Source organism: Brassica napus, unplaced genomic scaffold (assembly GCF_020379485.1).
Source record: "Brassica napus cultivar Da-Ae unplaced genomic scaffold, Da-Ae ScsIHWf_2833;HRSCAF=3613, whole genome shotgun sequence".
Classification (NCBI taxonomy): Eukaryota; Viridiplantae; Streptophyta; class Magnoliopsida; order Brassicales; family Brassicaceae; genus Brassica; species Brassica napus.
Window position 1 is genome coordinate 50,612 of NW_026016096.1, and position 21,424 is coordinate 72,035.

Genomic DNA, 21,424 nt, shown 5'->3' on the forward strand with positions numbered 1-21,424 from the left:
ATTTTTGGTCTTACCATAATAATTGACTAATAATATATTACTTTATATTTCTCTAATAATAATTTAGTCACTTCTATATATCTTTGTTTTTTTTTTGAACTGAGCTATATCTCTTTGTTAGACTTATTAAAATCAAATATCTTACAATACGTATAACACCAACTTATTTGATTTTAATAAGTCCAACAAAGATTTATGGAAAACAGAAGTTGGAGCCCTGATACCTTTTGATAAAACAAAATATCTTACCATATGTATAACACCAACTTATTTTGATTTTAATAAGTCCATTCACCAACCAATAAGTTTAAAACCAAACATATTGTTAATTTTGGAGTAAACATATCGATTTACTATACGTACTGATATATATATATTATTGTATTCTAATGTTTGTGGAATATTTATACAAACAAGTTAAAAAGTAATGATATAATATTTATACAAACAAGTAAAAAAAAAAGATCTAATAAATTTTAAAATACGAGTCGGTTTAAATCCATAACTTAAATACCCGTAAAATTCATATAATTTTCAGGTATGTAACTGATTCGATTAGGTTTGGGTATCTAAAACCCAAAGTACCAGTAAGCCTGAAAACTACCTGAGACTCCAAATAAATACCCAAATAAATATACGAAAAGCCCGTATTTTAACCTAAATCATGAATCGAAAAATTAAAAATACTTAAAATTTAATTTCTATACCCAAAATATATTTTAAAATTGGAATTTTACCCAAACCTGAAACAATAACCAAAAACCCAAACCTAAAATTTAAAAGAATATCCAAATTTCAAACATATACGAAATACCCATACATACCTAATATACTAAAAAGATCCGATTAATTTGGGTACCTGATCGGGTTTCGGGTATGATCCGGACCAGATCAAAACCTGTGGATCTTAAAAAATAACCAATAGATACTTTATCCTGGACTCGAACCAAACCTATATTTTCAAGTCGGTCTTGGTTTGTGTTTTTGGTCCAGATAAAATATACAGACCAAAAGAATTAAATAAAAATGTACACACAAAATCTTAAATAAACTTATTTATGAATTATATAATTTTACAAAATTTATCTGCCTCAATATAATAATATTTTGTAACATAATAATGTACAACAATCTACAAATATTAATTCATATCAAATTGTTTATACTTTTAGAAAAACCCGCGCTTTCTAAGCGCGGGTCAAATCTAGTTGATCATTATGATGATATATTTTTTTTAAGCAATGTAAAAGTATTGGGCGATTAATGGGAATAAATAACAAAGGTAAGGATGGGGCTTTTAATTGTAGGTGTTGTTGGGCCTCGGAAAGCATAAATGGGCTTTAAAGCTTCACAAATCTGAGACGGGAACTCAAGGAAGCGTCGGAGAGTAAAGCGGAGGAGGACTCCGGATCTATCTCTCTCTCTCATCAGCCATTTACTTGCGACTCATTTGAGCTCTGTAGGCCAATCGCGTGCAGGTTGATGGTATGGTGGCGCCATCATGGCAGTGGGAAAATGCCACAGCGGGGGCAGTCGCAGGATTCGCAACAGTAGCTGCTATGCACCCTCTTGATGTTGTCCGTACTAGATTCCAAGGTCTGATTTCTTTTTCCACTCCCACAGTAAAAAAAAAAGAAACTAGATTTTTGTCTGAAACAGTGAACGACGGTAGAGGGTTCCCGACGTACAAGAACACAGCTCACGCTCTCTTCACCATTGGCCGTCTCGAGGTATGCTTTAACCATCTTCTTCTCATGCATTCACGTTTCTGAATTGAAGCTACATTTTCTCTGGTGTAGGGTCTGAGAGGCCTTTATGCAGGTTTCTTCCCTGCTGTAATCGGTTCCACTCTCTCATGGAGCTTATACTTCTTCTTGTGAGTTGTCTCCTCTTTCCTCTCTTTTACAATCCCCACCCCAAGCTCTCTCTCTCTCTGAAACAAATACATCTCTCTAGTTATGGAAGAGCGAAAGAGAGATACGCTAGAGGCAGGGACGATGAGAAACTCACCCCTCCCCTTCACCTTGCTTCTGCCGCTGAATCTGGAGCCTTGGTTTGTTATTACTAACTCACACCCCCCCTTAAAAACATCTATTTATTTTTTTTTTATCTCAACCTTATGATACACTTTCAGGTCTGTTTATGCACGAATCCTATTTGGCTTGTCAAGACAAGGTTACAGCTTCAGACACCTCTTCATCAAACCCCACCCTACTCCGGCCTATTAGGTCTCCACATATGCTTCCTTAACAAACTCACTTTTTCCATTCTTCTTTTCTTTTCTTAATTTTTGTTGGTGAATTTTTGCAGATGCCTTTAGAACCATAATGAAAGAGGAAGGACCCAGGGCGCTCTACAAGGGTATTGTCCCTGGCCTTGTACTGGTTAGTCACTCACTCACTTTCCTTTTGCTTTTACAAATAGTTTCATATTTTGGAAGGGTTTGATCCTGATTTAGTTTCTTCAGCAGGTTTCTCATGGTGCTATTCAGTTCACAGCGTATGAGGAACTCCGTAAAGTCATTGTCGATATGAAAGAGAAGAGAAGAAAATCCGAATCCACACCTGATAATTTATTGGTACAGACTTCTTCTTCTTCTTCTTACACTGTGATTATTTGGCAATGTAGGAGGACCAAGTCATCTTTTTTGGCATTTCTTTTTATTTTTTATATGTAGAACTCGGCGGATTATGCTGCACTGGGAGGCTCCTCCAAAGTCGCAGCAGTTCTTCTTACATATCCTTTTCAAGTTATTAGAGCACGATTACAGGTAAATTGCTTCAACCTCTTCTTAACTCTAGCAGTATTTGAGGTGTGACTGTCATAGACATTCCTCTATTGTTCAGCAAAGACCTAGTACTAACGGAATCCCAAGATATATAGACAGCTTACATGTCATCAGAGAAACCGCGAGGTCAGAGAAGAGCATATATCTATTCTTGGTCTTGATTGTATCTGAAGATAACATATACTATTATCTTTCTTGCCTTCACGGTGCAGATTCGAGGGTCTCAGAGGTTTCTACAGGGGACTAACAGCTAATCTATTAAAAAATGTGCCTGCTTCTTCCAGCACGTTCATCGTCTACGAAAACGTTCTGAAATTGCTTAAACAACCTCCTCCAACGAGATAGGACCCATCATCTTCTTCTTTTATCTTTTTTCCCTTGGGATTGGGGGGAATACATGTTTGCTTTTTGTATTCCTATGAAACAGCTTTGTCTCGTCTTTGCTCAACAAAAAGCTTTTGTTTTCCTTATTCATCATACATCTCTCCCCATATCTAATACCTTTGCTCTTATTATATATCTCTCAAGGTCCCTATATTTATTGTTATACCAGACTGACTGAATTCTCCACTTTTCTTACGGGGACGTATTTTTAGTTCATGTGTTGCAGGTAAAGGAAGGTTGCTAAGTAACTGGCATACATCTTTCATGATTATTATGTAAAAATAATTGAGGGACCTTGATTCTTGGCGACACCCTTTGTTCTTGCTCCACCTGATTCGGTCAGTATAAACACTCACTACTACTAGTCTGTCTTTTAAACAGGAAGTATAAGAGTCACAACCATATATAAATTTGGTGAGTCGAAATCCCACTAGATTGTTATGATTTTTGCATTGATGAAAGATGCTGCTACTTTTTAGTTGAGTTGCATAATCGCGAAGCCGTTGTTGTGATGTAGAAAAAGATATTCATATATTTTATTCGCTTTGTTTGCTAATGATACAAAATCCACAGTGAATGATGTTTAACAACATTTGTAAACAAGAAAATAGTAAAACAACAAACGGAAAAAACATGAAATAAAACACAGATAATAATGATAACTCTTATTTTTTTTTGGGGGCAGGCAGCTGCTTGGAATGGAGATTAAGGTTGCTGCTGAGCGTCAATGTAACCAGCATCGACGAGCACTTTCTCCCTCTTAGCCGTCTCCAGATCTTCATCCACCATCATCTTGACCAGCTGCTCGAACCCAACCTTGGGCTTCCACTTCAACAACTCCTTTGCCTTGCTCGCATCTCCTTTGAGATTGTCAACCTCCGTAGGCCTGAAGTACCTCTTGTCTATCTCCACGTGGTCTTTCCAGTTGAGGCCGAGGTACCCGAAGGAGACGTCCAGAAACTCCTCGACGGTGTGCGACTCCTCAGTAGCCACCACATAGTCATCTGGTTTCTCCTGCTGCAGCATCAGCCACATTGCCTCCACGTAGTCCCCTGCGAACCCCCAGTCTCTGGAGGCCTGTATGTTCCCGAGGAAGAGCTTCGTCTGCAGCCCGACCTTGATCCTCCCCAAGGCCCGTGTTATCTTCCGAGTCACGAAGTTCTCGCCTCGGCGGGGTGACTCGTGGTTGAACAGGATCCCGTTGCAGGCGTACAGGCCGTATGCTTCTCTGTAATTGACGGTGTACCAGTGAGCCGCGACTTTGGAGGCAGCATAGGGAGATCTCGGGTGAAACGGCGTCGTCTCAGACTGCGGAGGAGGAGTTGACCCGAACATCTCCGAGGATCCGGCCTGGTAGTACTTGACGGTGCGGCCATTGTCAGCCATGTGAGACCTGAGAGCCTCCAGGAGGCGGAGAGCTCCAGTAGCGACCACGTCAGCAGTGTAGTCAGGGATCTCGAAGGAGACGGCGACGTGGGACTGAGCAGCAAGGTTGTAGACCTCGTCGGGCTTGATGACGTCGAGCCAACGGCGGAGGGAGGAGGCATCAGAGAGATCGGCGTAGTGGAGCTTCATGAGGGCTTTGGTGGCATTGTGGGGATCCACGTAGATATGGTTGATTCGCTGCGTGTTGTAGTTTGAGGATCGTCGGATCAGGCCGTGCACTTGGTACCCTTTTCCGAGCAGGAACTCCGTCAGGTATGATCCGTCCTGTCCAGTGATCCCGGTGACCAACGCAACCTTCCTTGGCTCCGACGCAATGGGAGTGGCCATAGCTTCGGATCTGGATCAGAAGAAATGTTTTTTGTGAGAGGTGAGGTGCACGACAAGCGCCTTGTGTTTGATTTTGTTAAAAGCTCCAACGTGTTGTATCTATCTTATTAAAACTCAAGTACAAAATTGGAGTGTTTGGAGACTTGAATAGGATTATTAAAAAATTTAGAGTGTTTGGAAACATGGATTGCAGTCCTTTAAAAAAAAATATTTTTGTTTGAAAACAAGGATAGTAGTATTAAGAAAAAAAGTAATGGGCTTATGTTTTTTAAAAAAATTGAAAGTTATCTAGACCACTTTTAAAATATACCAAAATGGGTCAATCTAATTGCCTAAATTTTTATTTTTCTAAACTAACCATAAAACAAAATTTAAACTTTATATACATATTGCAAATCAAAATAATAATTCAAATTTGATTTATATCAAAAATTGATTCAAAAATATACATATATTCAAAAATGGATTTTTACTAAACTATTTTTCAATAACCATTATAAAAAAATATTGTCAATATATATAAGAAAAATATAATACAAAACCAAAATTTGAAATACCAACTCAAATTATGGTTTTTATATTTCATATTAAGTTTTAAAAATATAATATATGTAATTATTTATATGATGGTATGTATAAAATACTATTAATTATATGATGATACATATAAAATACGACTAATTATATGATGATAAAATACGATATATAATAATGACTAGGGATGGGCTTTTGGGTACCCATACGGGTTTGGTTCTGATCGGTTTGTATTTCGGGTTTTCGGGGTCAAAGATTTCAGCCTTATTAGAATGTTTCTAAATTTTGGTTTGAGTTCGATTTGGATCTTTGCGGGTTTGGTTTGGGTTTGGATAACTAATTTAAATTATTTTTAAAGTCTTAAATCATTATATATTTTAAATTTCTCAAAATGTATAAATAAAATAATATATTACGTATAAATTTGAATAACATATGTCATAATACTTAAGCTTAACATATCAATTGGTTTTATTTAAAATTTTGGATACGGAATCAATAATTATTTTAAGTATTTTTGGTGATTTGAGTATACTTTAACTATTTCAGATATTTACTTTTGACTATCTATATATATTTTCAAGTATTTAAACAAATTTAAAAGTATCATTTTTGATGTTTTTATATACGTTAAATCTAAAAATAATTAATATATATAAGTATATAAATCTATTTTTAGATAAATTCGGATACCCAAATACTTCGGTTCGGATCAGATTCGGTTCTCTAAATAACAAAATTTTTGAATAATTAGAATGTTTAATCAATTTATGTTCGGGTTTGGTACTATATTTTTGGATCAGTATCGGTTATGTTCCTCGGATTCATTTTTCCAAATCCTAATAATTACAAGAAAAACAAATATCAACATATTTTTCAAATATACATCCGCGCGCCTGCGCGGGTCAAAATCTAGTTATATTTATAGAAGCAAAGAGGGTTGATTTGGTAACTTGGTAGGTGAATATGTAAGGCTACGTAAAGTTGTACTTGTTTGGCAGATGGCCGGCAAGCGTTGACAAATTGCGATTAGTTTTATGATTTGTATTGAGCAAAGAAAAGCGGAAGCAGAGGCCCACTATTTACAAAACCCATTTAGGTTTTTCTGCAAAAGAGGCCCATAATTACAGTGCCTAGTACTAATGGGCTTAGATAGAAGCTGAAAGTAACCAATCTCTCCCTGAAATTGTTTTGGGATATGGCAGCAGCGTCAGCGTCATCTCTTGCTCTCTTCCACAAACCCACCTGCAGTTTCTATTTGGGCCCGAGCTCAATCTTCCTCTGCTCTTTCTCTGCTCCTCCTCCTAAAACTATGGCCGATCTAGTCAAAACCCATGCTTGGAGAGACATAGACGGGGAAGAAGGGTTTCAGGCGTTGGAGCAAGAGGGTTTTACTCCGTCCAACGATTTGGTCTCCGGTGGGATCAACGCCGTCGCTAATCGTCTGGTTTGTATTCGAATTCTCTGATAAATATGTTTAGATGTAAATGAAATACAAAAGTGTGTACACAGAGCAAATGGGTGGTAGCTGCTGTGTTTGGATCGGTTCTGCTTCTACGACATGATGGTGCAGCCTTGTGGGCTGTCATTGGCTCCGTTTCCAATTCCGCCCTTTCCGTAGCTCTCAAACGCATCCTTAACCAACAGAGACCTGTTGCAACTCTGCGTTCTGACCCTGGGATGCCTTCTTCTCATGCTCAGTCCATTTCTTTCATCTCTCTCTTCTCTGGTAACACTCTCTCTCTCTCACCCTTTCCCATCTCTCTTTCTCTCATCCTTGCTTTGGCTTCTTACTTTGTATGGTTGAGGGTTTCCCAGAAGCTTCACACCGCCAGTCAAGTGGTGGTGGGTGCAATCGTGGGCTCTGTTTACTCCACCTTGTGGCACATAACCTGGAACTCACTTGTTCTCCAGCCTTTCGCCTCATCATTCTCCGTACAAGTAGCTGTATTTACGGTTGCTGCTGCATCTGCTCTGGGTTTTGCAGTTTATGTGCTACTTAACTGGTTCAAAGATGACAAAGAAAATATAAGTAGAGGGTTATAAAACTATTCCTTTGTTTCCCATTTCACTCCATTACCACTTTGTCTTCTGTTTCTCGTCACAAAACGTTAATTATTATTTTTAATGTATAAAACGAAACCAATAGAGAAGCAAGTGCTGCTTGCTTTATATGAGCATGTGAAAAGCCAGAGGCCAGCCTCAATGCGAGAAATGTCTGATCCAAACATTTTATTAGAGAGAAAAACAAGAGTTTGCGGAAGCAAGCAAGCAACTGAATGCAGTAATAAGATTGGAGCTTAAGCCTAGGAATAAGTAAGCAAATAGAGCTAAGATACTAGATATAGTGATTTTTAAGGAAGTCTGGTCTCTAATGAATAATGACAGAAAACAAAAGAAAAACGAATCACAATCAAATGAGTGGAAAGATCCAAATCAAGACGTACGCTGTTCTCGGAAGTGATTTTTGCCTTGGAGGCGACAGCCGAGCCGATCAAGTGCTTGACCTGTTTCCCGGATCCAGAATCCTACGCTGTACAATGCTCTCCCCATCTTCTTCGATGATTTAATTAAATTAAATCTCCCAATTTGAGGGTTTTCGCCGGAGGAAGAAGAAGTACGTAGTCCTTTCACGGTTTCCTTGGTTTACTCCTCAATATGCCGGTTATTAGCCGGTTTGTGTTACTTTTTTTAACAAGCCTCCATCTACAACTGCATTTTCCAACTACAAGTATTACTCATGAAGTAGGCACATCACAATTTCTGAAATGGAAGTGTTCGGACAAATTTACTTTGTGTTTTGATCGCCCAAGCCATTATCAAACTGCTATTCATTAGGGCCATCAAGATAGACTCCTAAATTCAGTTGACCAAAAGAAAAAACGCTAGAGAGAGGGGTCGAACCTCTGACCTTGTGGTTAACAGCCACACGCTCTAACCAACTGAGCTACTCCAGCTTCTTTCACAGAATGTTTATACTATATTCAAATTTATATCGAACCGGCAAATCACAATAAGAGTTTCTGATTACTTTTTAAACTCTAGTTATAATGCTTGTGATTTTAGGGGCTGCTCGATACAGTTGTGATGAGTTAGTTAAAAGCCTCAACACAAACACGTTTTATTATTTTCATCATATTCAAGAAATTTAACAATTGGAGTTTTCTATATTATGAATAAGGTAACTGAGTGAAAATTGCTAAAAAAAAATACTTTTACTAATGTAAAAGTAAACGTTGAAAGAAAAATGTAAAAATAGACTAAAAAGTAATATTAGAGGTTTCAACTAGATTTCCAATTAATTTAATTCAATGGCATGTTGTTAAGTATATATATGTAGGTGATCTCTTATTATGAGAAACGAAATAGAAACAATAATGTGGTCTAGATCAAAAGTGAAGCTGCCAAGAGATTTGCTCCTATTTTGGAGAAGGAGACAGCAAACACTAGTGAAATGGAATGGCTTCGTTACACAGAGACAATACACCAAATCACAACGTTGATTACTGGATTGGAGCTTACCAACGAACAAGCCAAGGAGCTGAAGAGAAAGATGTCTGGAGAAACCTATCAGTATGCCAACTCCAAGCATTGAACGTGAGAACAGATCAGTGGTGCACCGTGACACTTATTGAGAAATCAGAAGATAGGTTGATCTTGGACTGGACCCATTCCACCGACTGTCAGGTTGAGAAAACGTTTGACTTTGATTTCAGTAATAGCTTCTGGAAGGATGATGATCACACCGGATGTGATAGAAGTTCTATGCAACGAGATAGTCTAGTAACTAGAAGTGTCAACCATACCACCATTAATTAGGCTTGGTTGCTAGCTACGAAAAGATTATATTATATGTTTTTATTTTATTTTATCTAAAGATAAACATATGCTAATTATAATATATGGTTGTATTTTATTTCATATATGGATAAACAATATGTTGTTTTAAGGATTTTTTTTCAGATTAATTAGGAGAGGTGGTAGGATGTTGAGATTTGTGGAAGTTTAGTTGGTCGAGGTTAAATCACCAATCCGAACTATTCGAACAAAATTGATGTCATGTATTGTGGAAGATTTTTTGGACATGACATGTTGCTAAATCACCAATCCAAACAAAATTTTCGAAACCGTTCAAATTAAAAAAAAAAAAAAAAATTATTTCTGACATGAACAATAACTGTTGTTTTTATCCAATCTCTTCAGGGGGTATTAGCAAAACGCTTTACTTCCTGACGCAAAGAGACTGCAGATTATGCTGCTCAACCAATAGCTCGTCAAAATTAGGAGATTTAGAGCTGTGCTGCTTCAACTTGATGAAGAGATGATGCAACACGAGCCACCTCTGATATCGAACTTGGCGCTAGGAAAACCGGTGGTTCAGTCAACTTAAGCTGCTCAAGGGCTTCCAAGCTTCAGTCCCTTACAGCGGTCGTAGATTAAACACCCGAACGTAGCAAACCGTTGCTTCCTTGGATTGCTTTTCTCAAGGAAGATGTAATTAACAATTTTTGTAAGCATCGAAGAACCATTGGCTCAGTTGGTTAGAGCGTTGTGCTAATAACGCGAAGGTCGCAGGTTCGAAACCTGCATGGGCCATTTGAGTTTTTTTTTAATTAATTAATGCAACAATTGTATATGTCAGCATCAGTGAGTGAGACCGTATCCATATCACCACTTAGCATTCGGACACGTGGCAAGAGAAGAAACCAGTAACTCCGATTCCCACAAAACAAACCAATGAAAATTCTCGCCTTATCCCAAATCTTATCTCTCTCTCTCTCCTAACGAATGTTACTACTGTTTTAGGTCTTTCCTCTGCTTCGGATCAGGACAACCATTAAACATTTTTTTGAGAGACTTTGTGGCCATGGCTGCCTCTCTCCAATCCGCCTCTACGTTCCTTCAGGCCGCTAAAATCTCCACCGCTCCTTCACGCGGCAGTGCTCACCTCCGGTCGACTCAGACAGTCGGGAAATCTTTCGGACTAGAAACATCCTCTGCTCGCCTCACATGTTCCTTCCAATCTGACTTCAAGGACTTGGCCGGTAAATGCTCCGACGCTGTCAAAATCGCTGGATTCGCTCTCGCAACCTCTGCTCTCGTCGTCTCGGTAACTTCCTCCTATCACCGGTTCTTCCATATAAGTTTATTACGAACTGTTAATAACAGTTTCTAACAATGCATCGAACTTGCCACCTTGAAAGTAGTACACTAAACCAATAGCATTTTAAGATTATCACAACAGAATATTAGAATGCGTTATATTCACAATCTTCGTGTATCATTAGTACCAAATTGGTACATGATACGATTTTACGAATTGGAAAGCTTATTGGGATCACAATTAAGTTGAAATTGTTATGTGTTTGTGGTGTAATGAAAGGGAGCAAGTGCAGAGGGAGCTCCGAAGAGACTGACTTACGACGAGATTCAGAGCAAGACTTACATGGAAGTTAAGGGAACTGGAACGGCCAACCAGTGCCCAACTATTGACGGTGGCTCCGAGACTTTCTCCTTCAAACCCGGAAAGTACGCTGGCAAGAAGTTCTGCTTCGAGCCTACTTCCTTCACCGTCAAGGCTGAGAGTGTTAGCAAGAATGCGCCTCCTGATTTCCAGAACACCAAGCTCATGACCCGTCTCACCTACACTCTTGACGAGATCGAAGGCCCCTTCGAGGTTTTTCTTTTTCTTTTTTTTCTTTTTGCTTCCACCGCAAGAAACTGTCTGTTTTATTGGTTACGAATAGGGTTTGTGATTCTTTTTATAATCGGTTCTCGAGCAGGTTTCTTCTGACGGAAGCGTTAACTTCAAGGAAGAAGACGGCATCGACTACGCTGCTGTCACTGTCCAGCTTCCAGGAGGCGAGCGTGTGCCATTCCTCTTCACCGTCAAGCAGCTTGACGCCTCTGGCAAACCAGACAACTTCTCTGGCAAATTCTTAGTCCCTTCATACCGTGGCTCCTCCTTCTTGGACCCTAAGGGCCGTGGTGGTTCCACAGGATATGACAACGCCGTTGCATTGCCAGCTGGAGGCAGAGGTGACGAAGAGGAGCTTTCAAAAGAGAACGTGAAGAACACGGCAGCTTCGGTGGGAGAGATCACTTTGAAAGTGACCAAGAGCAAACCCGAGACAGGAGAAGTGATCGGAGTGTTCGAAAGTCTTCAGCCGTCGGATACTGACTTGGGTGCCAAGGTACCTAAGGATGTGAAGATCCAAGGGGTGTGGTATGGTCAACTTGAGTGATCATGTTATCATATCTAAACATCTTCTCTTTGTATTTGATTACAATGAGTACATCTTTTGATGTTTCTTCTTCTTCTATTATAAAAAAATGCACATGCCCTAAATCTTAAGTTTTTTTTGTATCCATATATAGTCCTCTATTTAACTTTAATCATATGGTCTAATAATGGTAAGTTATGATGAGTTATGTAATCTCTAACCAGGTTACTGTGAATTATTCCCTCCTTTTCAAAATTATATATATTCTACAAAAAACTTGTTTTGAATTTCAGTGTATATTTACTAACTAATAATGGTAATTGTAAATTTTGAGAAAAATTATCGGTGTTTATTAAATTTTGATTTGCTAAAAAATTGTGGAAACTAATTAATCATAAGTAATACATTTATAATCAATATTTAAAATGTTTTGAAAAATCTTCAAAACATACATCTTTTTGAAACAAATAGAATATTATTTATGCTTTTTAAATAGAGTGGTAATTTTAATTACGGTTTACTAACACGAAAAATCACTTCAAAATAAAATTATTATTGTTTTATAATTTATAAGTTTACAGTCGAACCATTTTGATAATCAATGAATTAGTTGGTTTGCCTTTTGATATATTTATATGAAATTAGTTTAATATACTGGCGAATAACAAGTGGAAATTAGGTTTTATAAATTCGTATAAATAATGTAGTCTAATCAGCTTGCTCCTTATGGACCTTACTTACCCTGTATTTAATGTGCATGGGTGTGAACATTAAACAAAACAGTGTTTAACTTATAAATAAAACATTATTGGTCTGTGCTTGGTCTTAAATCTCGAAACATGAAAGAACACAGACAACTTCATTGGCGTGGGACAGCACATAACAATGCAGATTTCAGAGAGATTCTCTCTTAAGTTTTAAACCTCTAGAACTAGTATATATATATATATATATATATGAATAATGAAATTATGTAAACTTCTCGGGGACAATTCTATTTTATATCTAGAGATATCGGATTCATACAGAAACGTACACTACAGATCTTGCATACACTCATCACAAATTCAAAGATATTCTTACAGTAGATTCTACAAGCGTGTGTGTTAGTACAATCTATCACATGCTCTGAAGCATGTTAAATTCCATCTTACGGATTATAGATCAATTAACGAAAAGTATTAAATATATATTATGCAACAGTAAAAATGTTTTTAAAAATTACCAAATAAAGATCATTTCAAAATCGGGACAAAAACATGGCCTCGTGCTTTAGAAAGGAATTTTGAAAGCAATTTTGTACTATTGTCCAATTTCACATCATGTAATAACTATTGTAGGTCTTATATATGGATGTCACCGCGTGGGAGATCAATATCCACTAAGATCTGACGAGCAATTGTTTTATTATTCAATAAAATGTCTATCGAGACAAGTTCTACTACTGTACGTACGTGGAAACAATGATGTATCAGCGCCAGAGTATCAACTTTATTAAACAAAGATTGCCATCCGCTAGTATTGTATCGGTGGAGACGTGGGTGATTTCAGTCTCACACAAACCATACGGAATATATATTTGTTTGTGTATATAGTAAGGTTGAGCTATTTTTCTGTTCAGAAAGTATCGATCGAGCGGTAGGGCAAATATCTATTTAGTTACCTTTTGGTCCAAAACTACCAAATATAGCCAAGGAATTGGTTACTTTTGATGGCATGCAGATCGATTTATAAATAAATATTGAACGTTCATAAATATATAAACAGAAAGCAATATGTCCGAAGTAAGAAAAGCATTATTGAGACACTCGATAATTTATACGTGCTCATTAATGCACTCATGCAAAAAATAAAGTAGTAATAAAAAAAGATCAATTTTTGAACTATTAATTCTTAGAAAAAAGAAAACAATATCACGTACGGTAGGTGACTCTTGTATCTACTAAAAGGGCCAAAAGAATCTGGGGCCAACTCTATCATGCTGGTCCACTGGTCCCTATTGTCTTAACGTGAGATCTAACCCACCGGCGACGCGAAACCTCCAAGGCCAACTCAATCTTGTCTGCTAGCCGGCCATGCCTCTGTCTCCCGCCGATCCTTCAGTTCACCACCTAAGTTCCTTCCTCTCTCAATCTTCGCCACGTTGATTTCTCCTACTTTCCCGAACTACCCTTAGCGTGATGGTCTGTTTAAATAATTCGGGAAATAATAACCAAACCTTGAGCTGTCATGTTCCCTTGTTATTATTACACGACAAGTCAGACGTGTACTTTAGATTCTTGAGGCTATTTTCTTCTTCCTCGATTGTTCTTATATATAAACTCGTCACAAGGTCGTCTGATCTTTCAATTCACAAATCACAAACAACAACAACTTGGTACGTATACTCTACATACACAAACATCAAACTCACGAGAGATATAAACAAAGAAAAATGGGTGCATGCGTTTCACGTGAATGTATGAGGGGAGATTCGGCGAAGCTAATATTGCTGGACGGGACATTAGAAGAGTTCTCGTATCCGGTCAAAGTTTGGCAGATCTTGCAGAAATACCCGACGAGTTTCGTATGTAACTCAGACGAAATGGACTTCGACGATACAGTTTCAGCAGTCTCTGGCAACGAAGAGCTCCGATTGGGGCAACTTTACTTCGTTTTACCGCTGACGTGGCTCAGTCATCCCCTAAGGGCGGAGGAAATGGCGACGCTGGCTGTTAAAGCAAGCTCCGCGTTGACCAAGAGCGGCGGAGTCAGTTGCGCTGACTCCATTTGGGAAATAAATTACCAATCCAAAAAAATCGCCCGAGCGAAGACAAATGGCGGTGGTGGAAGAGGCTGTGGCAAAGGGAAGAGGAGATTTACGGCGAATTTGAGCAGCATCGCCGAGTAGGGTCAACTTAGTGGAGCAAACCATAAAAATAAATCGACCGACGTAGAAACTGTAGTTAGAGACGTTTGACTTTTTTCTAATGGAGAAAAACAAAATGATCCATTACTTTTGGATTTTTTTTTCTATATTTGGTTGCTTAGAATTTGAGAAATGGACACGAGGAGGAGGATGATATATATATTATAGTGATGTGATTCCAATCTTGAATCTAATGCAATTTTTCCGAAGGCAAGTTAATCATCTAACACGTACATAAATGTTCGACGTCTAACAAGTTTATGAATCTCTCTAATAATTAACCGGCATGATCGAACAAGCTGGCGTTTACATACCATCAAAATTAATTAATACGAATAAATTTCATTTGGCAGCTTCTCTAAGAATAAGATATCTGAATGTAAAGCTGGGAGGGTTCCAATCAATGGCCTTGCGTGATTTACTACGACATCCCTTAAGACATTGTATTGAAGATTCCGGTATGCTTCGGTTAAGTTCATTCGACGTTTCTAGCTCTTGCTTGATTCTTTTTGGTGTATATACACGAACCTATTTTAAACAAAACAACAATCCAAGAAGCACATACTTCAGCGCTTTTTTTGGGCAATTATTCAAAAGGGTTTCAATGATTCTCTTAAAGATTAAGGGGAATACCGGGGGATCGGAGTGGGTGCCGGAGGTAAGTGAAAAATGTAGAAGATGGTTGATTGCGTAAGCTGCTAATCTTTCATCTCCTCCTGCTTTGAACTTCTTTGAAGCAAATAGCAGTTATTAAGAGAAAAATATGAAAACATAAAACAGTCTTTTTTACTCAAGTAAGCTTTGTGCTCTTTGAAGCCAACGTTTCATAATTTATTCTCAAAGTTACCTGACCAGGATGAGACATTTTGCATCCAAGAATTGAGCTCTGTGTTGCTTCCGCGCTAATTGTGTGTCCCACCAAAGTTATATGCCGCCTGGGAGAAATACAAGAAAATTTCAAGACATATAATACGAAAGGATGGTTCATGCAAAGAGATGTTGGTTACGTTGAGTAGCAATAGCAATCTCTTCACAGTGTTCTGTGGAGTCCATAAGCTAAATAAGCCTATAAGACGTTGATATAAATTGCTAAGCGCCGGAAAAAACCCGAGATTGATTGGTTCAAAGAAAGAAAGTTTACATGCATCACCAAGTGCATTGTGCACATTTATCCAGAAGGCCAGCTTCTCCTCATGTTTCAACTTACTTGGATCCACTTCCTCCAATCTACTGATAAGTGTCCTGCAAGTATTTTAAACATTTCAAGATCCCCTAATTCACCTTCTACCCTCATCATTCATCATGTTAATCTCAAAGCGACTCACTTAAAGTAATGCAGAAGATCTGCGACCTAGCTCATTGGCCTTTTTGGAGTCTCTGTGAATGCAAAGCACTTCAACTATGTTGCTGCATTGTCCACTGAAGTCCTTCTCTCCTTCTACATGGAATGAGTTATCCAAAGAGGAGCTGTTTCCCAATCCAGGGCTCGATGTATCGTACTGGTCAGAGGGAGAAAATGCACTCGATGATAAGGACGAGTTTGGAGATGATGAAAGTCTGTGATTTACACTTGACCATTCCTTCAGACAACTTGTTTGGTGTCTCTGGAATTAATATGATCTGAGATTCGCGTGCCAAGATGTTCAGCTAGACTGATTAGATTCTCTCCATTGTGCACGTGCATCGGTTGGGAGTGGCATGAGCGGATAGCTTTACTCCAAGAATCTTCTGGAGAAGCTTTTATACTCTCAAATGTTGAACGCTGGGAGTGGCTACGGTGAAAACAGGGTCCACTCTGTCTCTGCCATCATCAAGAAGAGGATCTGTTGTACAAGGTTCTTCACAAAAATCTAGACGCCTTGTAGGGGTTGTAAGTACAGAAGGAGACTTCGGCTTCTTGCTCTCTGAATTTGGGGTTATTTGTTGGTCAAAGGCTTTTCGATATAATGAAAGAAGATAGTGCTCCAAATGTACAACTTCCATCTCAAGAAGCGCAATTTCTTTGATCAAGTCAGTAGCTTGCTGAACAAGAAAGTAAAAACAGTAAGGTTTCTTTAGTTCCACGGAACTCGTTTCTGTACAGTTTTGGAAAATGAAAGTGACAGACCATGGGCATGGGAATGTCGTTTGTTTCAGTCAGCATGTAAGAAGAAGCTGTTCCATAACCTAGCGCCTTCTCTATAATGCACAGCGAACCTTAAACTGATCTTCTAATCTTGTCTCCAGCTGATCAACCTGTGAACAAGGTGATTGAGCCCTAATCCACGAAACAAGAACGTGAAAACCTAGTAAAAAAGAATAAAAAAAACGTACACTTACCTCATGCTTCAGAGAAGTTTCAGTGTTGAATGATAGTGATTATGCTTCGCTCCTCTGCTTGATTCATTTGAACGACCCATGTCCTAAACCAAGTTAGACAAAAATTCATAAACATTTGTGTAAAGGCAAAGAAACAGAAAGATAAATCCAAAGAATCATGTCAAACTAATATCCCCACTTTTTTTTATCACATATCTTTTACATTGTTTGGAAAAAAGAAGATGATCGTACTCACTAGCTTGGTGCGTTGAGAGGCTTCAAAAGAAGTATTGGAAAAAGGTTCATCTCTTTTCTTTTCTGGAAAGCTGGCGCTGTGCATTAAAGAGTGAACAATTCAGAGTAATCAGTGGGAAACTACTAGGATTGTTGTAGAGCATCGTGTAGGGATCTCCAAATAAAACTTTGACTATCTCCAATGTTTTTACATTCCAGACATTCGCTAGCCAGTCAGGAGCAGCAACTTGATTTGTGGGAGCTTCAGCGGTGCGAGCTTCCAATTGAATCAGGTAACCTGATCTAGTTGAATACTCTCCCGTAGTATTTTTCAGCGATATGAGTTCATCTGCTGCTTTCATCCTGCTAGGTTGAATCCCTGGGATTTGGTCCTTATGGAAAGGTAGAGTAAGCTTGATTTTTGCTAAGTCCCATTCCTTTGTCTCTGGCAGGAGCAGGTCCGAGACCTTTAGCGATTGAAGAGCCTCTGGGGCCGGGCCCATTGGTCTGAACTGTTCACAGTGTGAGAGCCATGGGTCATCCCAGACATTAATCTCCTCTCCTGTTCCGACCATCTAGCCTAGTTGCATCACCAGGAGGTCTCTACCAATCTCCTAAACTAACATATTACTAGACCTTGACCTGCACGCCAGCGCGGATATAAATTTTCGATTTTGGTTATTATTTAACTAAATGATGTTACGGTGGCGATATTTCAGGAGAATTAATAATATGTAGTGTTTGAGTTATTAATAATATGTTTTCTTTTTTTGTAGTTTGTCTCAGTTATTTTAAGAAAAACAATGAATATGTGGAAAAAAAACAATCATTTTAAGGTAAGACTAATTTAATTCTCAATGGCATTGACTGTAAATATTGTTGAATTTTTAGGGTTATTCTCTAAGTGTACTTTTGTTTTAATAAAGTAGATGATGGTCAAAGAGGCTTGAAATCTTTGTTGTCTGTTTTTTTTAGAAATAGTGATTTTATAATGGTTAGTCTACTAATTTAGGGATATATGAAGTTTACAAGATTAATTGATAAAAAAACTTAGGAAGATGTTTATGTACCATGAAAAATAGTGTAAAATACATTAATACAAATGTAGAATGTGGTTAGAAATTTCAAAACAACACTAAAAAGTATAAGCTTCATTATATAGAGCGTTTAACGTAACACTCAATATATTCATAGTGATACATAGATTTGGACAAAATTCAAAAAATATGACAATATTTTTTTATGGATAGTTCATCCTACACTAACATATGATGATGTTCAAAGAGGTTTTGAACAATTTGTTGTCTCTCTTTCCCAAGATATAGTGATTTTTACAATGGTTATTTTATTGATTTATGGAGTATTATGAAGTTTTACTAAATTAATTGATAAAAAAATAGAATGATCTCATATATCATGAAGAGAGTTTACATCATTAATACAAATTAAAAATGTCATTAGAAAAATTTAACACAACAATAAAAAGTATAAGCTTCAGTATATAGAGCGTTTAATGTAAAACTAAATATTTCGTAGGGGGTAAACACATAAATTTTGAGAAAAATTTAAAAAATATAACATATTGTTTTAATGCATAGTTGCCTCCTGCACTAATATATGATGATTGTCAAAGATGTTTTAAACCTTTGTTGTCTCTGTTTCTCTAGAAAATAGTGATTTTATAGTGGTTATTCCACTGATTTAGGAAGTATATGAAGTTTTACTAAATTAATTGACTAAAAAATTTGAACGATGCTCATGTACCATGAAGAGAGTTTAGCATAAATTAATAAAAATTTAGAATGTGGATAGAAAAATTTATAGCAACACTAAAGATTATTGGCTTCAGTATATAAAGTACTTACCAAAAACTCAATGTTCTCGTATGGGTTAACACATAGATTTTGAGAAAAATTTAAAAATATAACAATTTGTTTTAATGCATAGTGGCCTCATGTACTAACATACTAGGTGATAATCCGCGCCCTGTGCGGAATGAGTAGATTTAAAGAGATTATTAATTTGAATTAATATATATTATAAAGTACATGCATAGAAACAATGGTAAATATGTAAAATAAAAGTATAGAAATTAATCCTATTTTTTCTAAACTTGTTTATATTTAGTATATTTTCCTATAGGTAGTGTAAGAGAGACGATAAGAGTTATAAGAGTAAGCAAAAAATAATATACAATCATTTATGAAGAAAGTAAAGATACGACGAAACATAAGCAATAAAGTAATAAAAACCCTTAGATACGAAATATAATAAAAATAATTAAAATAACACAACAATAAAAAGTATAAGTTTCAGTATATAGAGCGTTTAACATAAAACTCAATATTTTCGTAAGGTAAACACATAGATTTTGAAAAAAATTCAAAAAATATAGAAATATTGTTTTAATGCATAGTTGTCTACTGCACTAATATATGATGATGGTCAAAGAGGTTGAAAACATTTGTTATTTCTGTCTCTCTAGAGAATAGCGATTTTGTTGTAGGTTAGTTCACTGATTTAGAGAGTATATGAAGTTCTACTAAACTAACTGATTAAACATTTTGAACGATGCTCATGTACCATCAAAGAGAACTTAGCATAAATTAATACAAATATTAAATGTGGTTATAAATTTAAAACAACACTAAATATTATAGGTCGGCGTATGATGCATTTACAAAAAATTCAATATATTCGTAGGGGTAACACATAGATTTTTAAAAAAATCAAAAATCAAACAATATTTTTTAATGCATAGTTGCCTCATATATTAATATATGATGATGATCAAAGAAGTTTGAAACTTTTGTTATCTCCATTCTCTAGATAATAGCAATTGTAATGGTTAGTCCACTAATTTAGGGAGTATATGAAGTTTTACTAAATTAATTTATAAAAGAATTGAACGATGCTCTTGTACTCTGAAAGAAAGTTTAGCATACATTAATACAAATGTAGAATGTGTTATAAATTTTAAAACAACACATTTATGTTTTAGTATATAAAGCATTTACCAAAAACTCAATATTTTCGTTGGGGTTGTTGATACATAGATTTTGAGAAAATTTCAAAATATACGACAATATTTTTTTATGCATAGCTGCATTCTGTATAACATATGTGATGTTCAAAGAGGTTTGTAGCCTTGTTGTGTCTCCGTTTTTGAAGAAAATAGTGACTTTATAATGGTTATTCCACTAATTTTGGGAGTATTTCAAAGTTAACTAAATTATTTGATTAAAAAATTATAATGATTCCAATATACCATGAAATAGAGCTAAACATACGTTAATACAAATGGAGAATGTAGTTAGAAATTTTTAAAGCAACACTAAAAAAGTATAGATTTCAGTATATACAACGTTTAACGTAAAACTAAATATTTCGTATGGGTTTATACATGGATTTTAAAAAAAATCAAAAATATAACAATATCGTTTTAATGCATAGTTTCATCCTAAACTAACATATTATGATGGTCAAAGAGGCTTGAAATCTTTGTTATTTATGTTTTTTTAGAAAATTAAGATTTTATACTGGTTAGTCTACTAATTAGGGATTATATAAACTTTTACTAAATTAATTGATATAAAATTAGAAAGACGCCCATGTACCATAAAGAGTGTTTAAAGTACATTAATAAAAAATTTAGAATGTGGTTAGAAATTTAAAACAACACTAAAAGGATAAGCTTCATTATATAGAGCGTTTAACATAAAACTCAATATATTCATAGCAATACATAGATTTGGATAAAAATTTAAAACAATATGACAATATTTTTATTATGGATAGTTCAGCCTACACTAACAGCTGATGATGTTCAAAGAGATTTGTAACTTTTTTTGTCTCTGTTTCCCAAGATAATAGCGATTTTATAATGGTTATTTTACTGATTTAGGGAGTATTATGACGTTTTACTAAATTAATTTATAAAAAACTAGAATGATCCCATATATCATGAAAGAGAGTTTAAGATACATTAATACAAATTAAAATGTCATTAAAAAATTTAACACAACAATAAAAAGTATAAGCTTCAGTATATAGAGCGTTAACGTAAAACTCAATATTTTTGTAAGGGTAAACATATAGATTTTGAGAAAAATTCAAAAAATATAACAATATTGTTTTAATGAGTAGTTGTCTGCTGCACTAATATATGATGATGGTCAAGAGGTTTGGAACCTTTGTTATCTCCGTCTCTCTAGAATAGCGATTTTGTAGTGATTAGTTCACTATTTAGGGAGTTATGAAGTTCTACTAAAATAATTGATT

The 21,424-nt window shown here is 36.3% G+C and overlaps 5 protein-coding genes, 1 long non-coding RNA gene, 2 other non-coding genes and 1 pseudogene across 12 annotated transcripts; 5 read left to right on the plus strand and 4 right to left on the minus strand.

The window, feature by feature from the left end:
- Positions 1-1,349: 1,349 nt before the first annotated feature.
- On the plus strand, positions 1,350-3,262 carry LOC106405997 (folate transporter 1, chloroplastic). Of its 4 annotated transcripts, none has more exons than XM_013846572.3 (10): positions 1,350-1,596; positions 1,660-1,730; positions 1,800-1,876; positions 1,957-2,053; positions 2,135-2,228; positions 2,311-2,384; positions 2,468-2,578; positions 2,678-2,770; positions 2,847-2,914; positions 3,001-3,262. In XM_013846572.3, exons 1-10 carry the CDS (start codon positions 1,488-1,490, stop codon positions 3,131-3,133), a joined length of 927 nt encoding a protein of 308 aa, XP_013702026.2. In that variant the 5' UTR covers positions 1,350-1,487; the 3' UTR covers positions 3,134-3,262. The 4 variants fall into 4 exon arrangements, with proteins under 4 accessions (XP_013702026.2, XP_048630027.1, XP_048630028.1 ...); XM_013846581.3 differs by having other exon boundaries at positions 1,353-1,596; positions 2,471-2,578; XM_048774070.1 differs by having other exon boundaries at positions 1,351-1,730.
- Positions 3,263-3,684: 422 nt separating this feature from the next.
- On the minus strand, positions 3,685-5,021 carry LOC106405977 (GDP-mannose 4,6 dehydratase 1). The gene has a single exon (XM_013846549.3). The coding sequence runs from the start codon at positions 4,943-4,945 to the stop codon at positions 3,878-3,880; it is 1,068 nt and encodes a 355-aa protein (XP_013702003.1). The 5' UTR covers positions 4,946-5,021; the 3' UTR covers positions 3,685-3,877.
- A 1,641-nt stretch (positions 5,022-6,662) lies between these two features.
- On the plus strand, positions 6,663-7,651 carry LOC125602398 (lipid phosphate phosphatase epsilon 2, chloroplastic-like). Of its 2 annotated transcripts, XM_048774074.1 has the most exons (3): positions 6,663-6,926; positions 6,992-7,208; positions 7,298-7,651. In XM_048774074.1, the coding sequence occupies exons 1-3, from the start codon at positions 6,678-6,680 to the stop codon at positions 7,480-7,482; spliced, it is 651 nt and encodes a 216-aa protein (XP_048630031.1). In that variant the 5' UTR covers positions 6,663-6,677; the 3' UTR covers positions 7,483-7,651. The 2 variants fall into 2 exon arrangements, with proteins under 2 accessions (XP_048630031.1, XP_048630030.1); XM_048774073.1 differs by having other exon boundaries at positions 6,992-7,651.
- LOC125602399 lies at positions 7,179-8,267 on the minus strand. Its single transcript, XR_007334830.1, has 2 exons — positions 7,927-8,267; positions 7,179-7,482 (listed from the first exon to the last, which is right to left on the minus strand). It is a non-coding gene; the product is annotated as an uncharacterized LOC125602399 (long non-coding RNA).
- Positions 8,268-8,362: 95 nt separating this feature from the next.
- Positions 8,363-8,436, minus strand: TRNAN-GUU. Its single transcript has one exon. It is a non-coding gene; the product is annotated as a tRNA-Asn (tRNA).
- Positions 8,437-10,001: 1,565 nt separating this feature from the next.
- On the plus strand, positions 10,002-10,075 carry TRNAI-AAU. Its single transcript has one exon. It is a non-coding gene; the product is annotated as a tRNA-Ile (tRNA).
- Positions 10,076-10,215: 140 nt separating this feature from the next.
- Positions 10,216-11,850, plus strand: LOC125602397 (oxygen-evolving enhancer protein 1-1, chloroplastic-like). The gene is made up of 3 exons (XM_048774072.1): positions 10,216-10,589; positions 10,863-11,156; positions 11,263-11,850. The coding sequence occupies exons 1-3, from the start codon at positions 10,347-10,349 to the stop codon at positions 11,722-11,724; spliced, it is 999 nt and encodes a 332-aa protein (XP_048630029.1). The 5' UTR covers positions 10,216-10,346; the 3' UTR covers positions 11,725-11,850.
- A 1,684-nt stretch (positions 11,851-13,534) lies between these two features.
- On the plus strand, positions 13,535-14,722 carry BNAA02G34750D. The gene has a single exon (XM_013867116.3). The coding sequence runs from the start codon at positions 14,138-14,140 to the stop codon at positions 14,591-14,593; it is 456 nt and encodes a 151-aa protein (XP_013722570.1). The 5' UTR covers positions 13,535-14,137; the 3' UTR covers positions 14,594-14,722.
- Positions 14,723-14,827: 105 nt separating this feature from the next.
- Positions 14,828-17,249, minus strand: LOC106426386 (annotated as a pseudogene).
- Positions 17,250-21,424: the final 4,175 nt, after the last annotated feature.